At 32.7% G+C, this 6,333-nt stretch overlaps 1 protein-coding gene across 1 annotated transcript; it reads left to right on the forward strand.

The window, feature by feature from the left end:
- Positions 1 to 371: 371 nt before the first annotated feature.
- Positions 372 to 2,063, forward strand: LOC137247750 (uncharacterized). Its single transcript, XM_067778707.1, has 4 exons — positions 372 to 394; positions 462 to 594; positions 656 to 812; positions 1,796 to 2,063. Exons 1-4 carry the CDS (start codon positions 389 to 391, stop codon positions 2,061 to 2,063), a joined length of 564 nt encoding a protein of 187 aa, XP_067634808.1. The 5' UTR covers positions 372 to 388.
- The last annotated feature ends 4,270 nt before the right edge of the window (positions 2,064 to 6,333 follow it).

Here is a 6,333-nt window from a genome sequence, read left to right on the forward strand (position 1 = left end):
ACGCCCATTTTGAAATTTTCTTTTATTTTTGTATTTTGTTGCACCATATCATTATTGGATTTGACTGTTGACATAATTTACTTATATACTGTAAAGATATTACATTTTTTGTTAAAATTTGACTTTTAAAAATTTTTAAGCTATTGCATAGATTTTATCGCGGGCTTGGCGACTAACAGGCTAACCTAATATAAACGCACGCAAGTCATTTTCTGTCAAAAATGTCTCATGCACATACAACTTGTATGAGAGCAACCCAAATTGAATTTTCTGCGTGAAAACCTAACTCGATTTCCAATTTTTGTTTTGCGTGACATTTAGATTTGACGTTTACTGCCAGCTGACGTTTAGTTTTTATTTACAAGTTGTAATTTTGTTTCGTGCTAAAATGGAGGTAAGAATTCATTTTCGTAAAAAATTATATATTTTTATTAAATTATAACTTTTTGGATTTATTTCAGATTTGTAATGAGCAGCTTATTACTGCCGTGCAAGCGCACGTTTGTTTGTACAACAAATCCTCGGCGCTTTATAAAAATAAAGCTGCAAAGGATGCAGCATGGGAAGCAGTTGCAGAAGCAATCAACAGCAATGGTAAGTAAATGCTGGCGGTGGTTTATTTTTGTATTTTAATAATTATTTTATTGTTTTTCAGCCTATAACTGCAAAACACGCTGGCGTTCTTTGTGCGATCGATATAGGAAGGAGAAATCCGAGGATGCAGGGCGGTCGGGTGCTGGCACCAGCTTTAGAAAGCAGTGGAAGCTGTTCAGCACGATGCAGTTTATTGAAGAATCTGCAGAGGAGGGAAGGTAAGGAAATTTTGGTAATTCTTTACGACAGCATGACACTGTTAATACGCGTCCAAAAATATCGAAAGATGTGTCAAAAGGCGCGTATTGTATCTGTGTCCGGAGATATTTGCAGTTGAAGTTAGAGATTTTCATGTGATTGTTGTAATTTTGTACCCACAAAAAAAATTGTTTTGCGCGGTTATAGTTTTGGTATCCAAACCGGTGTTGGACCCATCCAGGGTAATTTTTTATAAGCGCGGCCGAAGGCCGCCAATGCAGAAAGGTGGTCTGCGCAAAAATACTATGGATTCCACCCCCGTTTTCGGAGGTACCCACAGGTATTTTTTCGGTTTTTCGTTAATATCTTTTGAACGAGTTAAAATTTTTATTTCCGCCTTCGGATTATTAATACTGATGTCAAGACGCGTCGTTTGACATCACTATTTTTGGACGCGTATTAGCAGTGTCATGCTTTTGTAAGGAATTACCAACATTTTTTATATTAAAGTAAATATTTGTGCCTGAGTGTCGCTAATGTTTCCACTAGTATATCGACTGCTAAAATGCTAAAACACCTTCAAAAATGTCGGTAGCGTAAAATCAAAAGGAATAATTGTGCCTATGAAATGTTTATTACCGTTTTTGAATTGTTGATACCGAGATTTATGGATGTATTTTAGCTGTCTATCGCAGACGTAAAGTACTCTAGCATTTAAGTGAAAGTTTCGATGTCCAGACGTTTGTCTTTGTGATTCAATGAAATATTTCATAACGAAACCCAGGGCAGTTTTAAATATCATTGAGTTTTTGTTTTGTCGCGGATCGATCCGCAATCCCTCCGCAAAGCATCCGTCGGATATCGTAACAATCACGAAAATCTTTCATTCAAAAAAAAATTTCCAATTTTGAGGCTTATTTGGGATCATTTACAAAAATTTAAATTGCTATATACTTTGAACGCCTATAATAAACTTTTATTAAATCTTTTTTTCTACTTCCAGTCCAGTTACCAATGTAGATTCTCCTAAGCCACCAGACAAACGCCCTTCACCTCGTGAGCCGCCGAAGAAGAAAAAGGTGGATGACCTTTTTGAAGACGTTTTGATAAAGTTGCGAGAAAGGTACTCTGCGGCTAATACGCAAGAAGACGAAATATTTTTCTCCTTGCTTAAATCTAAACTTGCAAGGCTGTCTCAATCGCAAAAGGACGAGTTGCAAGCAGACATCTTAGCACTTGTTTCAAACAAATTGAAACATTATTATTTATAAATTAATATAAAAGTTATCATTCTCGACTGATTCATACACCTGAGAAAAGAAAAATAGCAGTGGCAATTTTTATCACTGAATTGATTTGAGTATGTGGTTTTGTAGCCCAATAAATTTTAGTACAACAAAGTACAAATTATAGATCTCTCATAATTCGCCTTGATTTTTGACAGTTTTTTCGAAGGTATTTCAGATTTTCGCCCATAAAATGTGAACAATTTTTTGTTGGTTGCTTAAAATTTATTGGGCTACAAAATCACATACTCAAAACAATTCAGTGATAAAAATTTCGACTGATATTCTATTTTCTGTTCGCCGGTAAAATAATAGCAGTGGTACTTTTTATCATATTTCGTCAATTTATTTCTCTTTTTTATTTTTGATAATTTATGAAAAAACTTTTGTAAATTTTGTCGCAGAAACTATGCAAACCAATCTCAAAAACAGTTCCAAAAAAATTCTAAAGCTCGAAAAAATTCTACGAATATTTCGAAGCTTTCGATTTAGAGCTTTCAGATGTTTGTTGAGTATGCAGCTTTGTAGCCAATTCAATTTTACTTTAAAGAAGTGCAAGTTTCAAAACGATATTGGCCAACGTTTAGTTTTGAGAATTTTGTTGTCGATGGTGTTGCTCATTTTCTTCTATATCATCATTCATTATATGAAAGAAAACGATCGTCTTAAAACCTTATTTTCATTAAAATAAAATTGAATTGGCTAAAGAGCTGCATACTCAACAAACATCTGAAAGCTCTAAATCGAAAACTTCGAAATATTCGTAGAATTTTCTCGAGCTTTAGAATTTTTTTGGAACTGTTTTTGAGATTGGTTTGCATAGTTTCTGCGACAAAATTTACAAAAGTTTTTTCATAAATTATCAAAAATAAAAAAGAGAAATAAATTGACGAAATATGATAAAAAGTACCACTGCTATTATTTTGCCGGGTCTGTATATCTGTAAAGTACAAAATACATAACAAAGATGTGCCATTTGTTTGTAAAACCTTAAAAAATATAAACATAGATACAATAAGTACAAATTTTGAATTTTAGTAAATAAAAATATTATTTATTTATTCTCAAATTTTTATTTCATTAGTATTTAAAATAACGGTTGTTAGTTACTAAAGGTGGTATCAAAAGACACGTCTCGACCTCCGTTTTAAGAATCCGAAAACGGAAATCTTTCTGTCGAAAGTTATTCACAAAAAACCGTAAAATTACCCAGAGCGGGTCCGAAATATGGGACCTGATCCATAGTTTTTTTTTGCATAGAACACCTGTCTGCGTTGGCGGCCTTCGGCCGCGCTTATAAAAATTACCCTGGGTGGGTCCGACACCCTTTTGGGGATCAAAACTAAATGCACGCAGAACACCTTTCTGCATTAGTGTGTAAGTGTGTACAACAAATCTGACGAAAAAACAACAACCACATGAAAATTAGAACCGATTTTTTGCTTATATCTTTTGACAGAAATAAAAATTTTAATTTCCGCTTCCGGATTCTGAAAACGGAGGTCGAGACGCACCTTTTGATACCACCTTTGATAATTTTCGATAAAAATTAGGTGGTGCACCGTCTTGTAAAACGTTACCGAATTCGCAAATATATTTTTGTATATGCTTACAAAAGCGTAGCAAAAAGACGCTGCTCTGGATCTATTGCAGGCCTACGAGATTCCTTTAGTAAATATGGTTCCAACAGTCTTAAAAATGTTTCGAATAGGTCGCAAGACATCCTCACGGACTTATAAAAGAGGTCTGGATCTTTGCGCTTCAGAATATCATAGCCAGTCGCTTGGAATCCAAATTCATCCCGAGTTGTAAATAATTGGCGTCTACATCTGCGTCCATGCGCCCTTTGATACATTTCCCGTAATAAAATAAGGTCTTCCGTTTCACTTAAAATTTCCATTATCTCCTTTTATTTTCTTTGTTAAATTGTTAATCAAAAATATTAAATTTGAACTTGTCAATATTTTTACAAACAAATTTGACAGATATGACAGCTCAGTTACGCACGCACGCATGCTTATTTGGGTTAAGGCAAAAAGCGCCGGTTGTTTGCGTGCGCTAAAAAAACGCAGTACGGTTTTATTAGGTTGACCTGTAAATCAAAAAAACCCGTAACGGATATTTGTCAAAAAAGATCCGAAAAGGCTCGAAAAGGTTCGTAAAGGTTCGGTGTTAGCAACAGGCCAAATACATAAAATTAGATCTCTATCATAAACAGCGGTGGGCACCACTACATTTACACGGTTACGAAATTGAGAATGTGTTAGTAAACACGAACGCGTAGCGAGCACGTAAGCAAAATCAATTATTTATTTAGTTTGATTTTAATGCTTGAACGGTGAACACGTGTCACACGCACTCTTTGGTACTCTGTTTTAAGCGCGCGTGCGACACTTCCTCACCGTACGACCATCGAAATCAAACTAAAAGATCTGTCGTTGATTTTCACGAAGTAGCCATTGTACTATCGCTTATCGTATACATATATGTACGCTTACAAGCCGACGTAATAAATCCGCGCTGCGTTTTTTTAGCGCACGCAAACAACCGGCGTTTTTTGCCCTAACCCAAATAAGCATGCGTTGCGACAATGTAAAGCATGTGTGCAAACGTCAAATCTAAATGTCACGCAGAACAAAAATTGGAAATCGACTTAGGTTTTCACGCAGCAAATTCAATTTGAGTTGCTCTCATACAAGTTGTATGTGCATGAGACATTTTTGACAGAAAATGACTTGCGTGCGTTTATATTAGATTGGCTTGTTAGCAGGTGCTAAGCTCACACCCACCCCGGATCATAAATATAAAGTTAAAGTTAAAGTGAATGTTAAAGTTAAAGCGATAGTTAATGTTAAAAATAAAGTTAAAGTTAAAGTTAAAGTGAAAGTTAAAGTTAAAGTTAAAGTTAAGGTTAAAGTTAAAGTTAAAGTTAAAGTGAATGTTAAAGTTAAAGTTAAAAATAAAGTTAAAGTGAAAGATAAAGTTAAAGTGAATGTTAAAGTTAAAGTTAAAAATAAAGTTAAAGTGAAAGTTAAAGTTAAAGTGAATGTTAAAGTTAAAGTTAAAATTAAAGTTAAATTTAAAGTTAAAGTGAAAGTTAAAATTAAAGTTAAAAATAAAGTTAAAGTTAGAGTTAAGGTTAAAGTTAAAGTTAAAGTTAAAGTGAATGTTAAAGTTAAAGTTAAAATTAAAGTTAAAGTTAAAGTTAAAGTGAATGTTAAAGTTAAAGTTAAAGTTAAAAATAAAGTTAAAGTTAAAGTTAAGGTTAAAGTTAAAGTTAAATTTAAAGTTAAGGTTAAAGTTAAAGTTAAATTTAAATTTAAAGTTAAATTTAAAGTCAAAGTTAAAATTAAAGTTAAAGTTAAAGTTAAAGTGAATGTTAAAGTTAAAGTTAAAGTTAAAGTTAAACATAAAGTTAAAGTTAAAGTGAAAGTTAAAATTAAAGTTAAAAATAAAGTTAAAGTTAAGTTTAAAGTTAAAGTTAAATTTAAAGTTAAAGTTAGAGTTAAGGTTAAAGTTAAAGTTAAAGTTAAATTTAAAGTTAAAGTTAAAATTAAAGTTAAAAATAAAGTTAAAGTTAAAGTGAATGTTAAAGTTAAAGTTAAAAATAAAGTTAAAGTTAAAGTGAAAGTTTAATATTAACTTCTCATTTATTCAATAAAAGTAAAAAATTTGTTTTCTTATCTGTCACCACCCTTAAAAAGGTTAACTTGAATTAATATCAAAGACAAAACTTGAATTAATATCAAAGAAAAAAAATGTTGCATAAATATTATAATTGCATAAGTTGATAATATGCAATAGCTTTACCGCGGCAGTCCCCGAGTGCCACACGTCCTTTTTTTTTAAAAAAAGTGGGCGTGTTCGTCATCCGATTTTGCTAATTTTTACTTAGCTCACATATAGTAATAGGGGTAACGTTCCTGCCGAATTTCATCACGATACCTTCAACGACTGCCAAACTACAAATTACAAAACTTTTAAATTACCTTCTTTTAAAAGTGAGCGGTGCCATGCCCATTGTCCAAAATTTTAGTAATTTTCTATTTTGCGTCATAATGTGAACCCACCTACCATGTTTCATCGCTTTATCCGTCTTTATTTCGATTTTTCGAAATTTTCGATATCGAAAAAGTGGGCGTGGTTGTAGTCCGATTTCGTTTATTTTAAATAGCGATCTGAGATGAGTGCACAGGAACCTACATACCAAATTTCATCAAGATACCTCAACTCAAGTTATCGTGTTAACGGACAG

The sequence above is a fragment of the Eurosta solidaginis genome, chromosome 4 (genome assembly GCF_040869045.1).
Source record: "Eurosta solidaginis isolate ZX-2024a chromosome 4, ASM4086904v1, whole genome shotgun sequence".
In the NCBI taxonomy this organism is placed as follows: domain Eukaryota; kingdom Metazoa; phylum Arthropoda; class Insecta; order Diptera; family Tephritidae; genus Eurosta; species Eurosta solidaginis.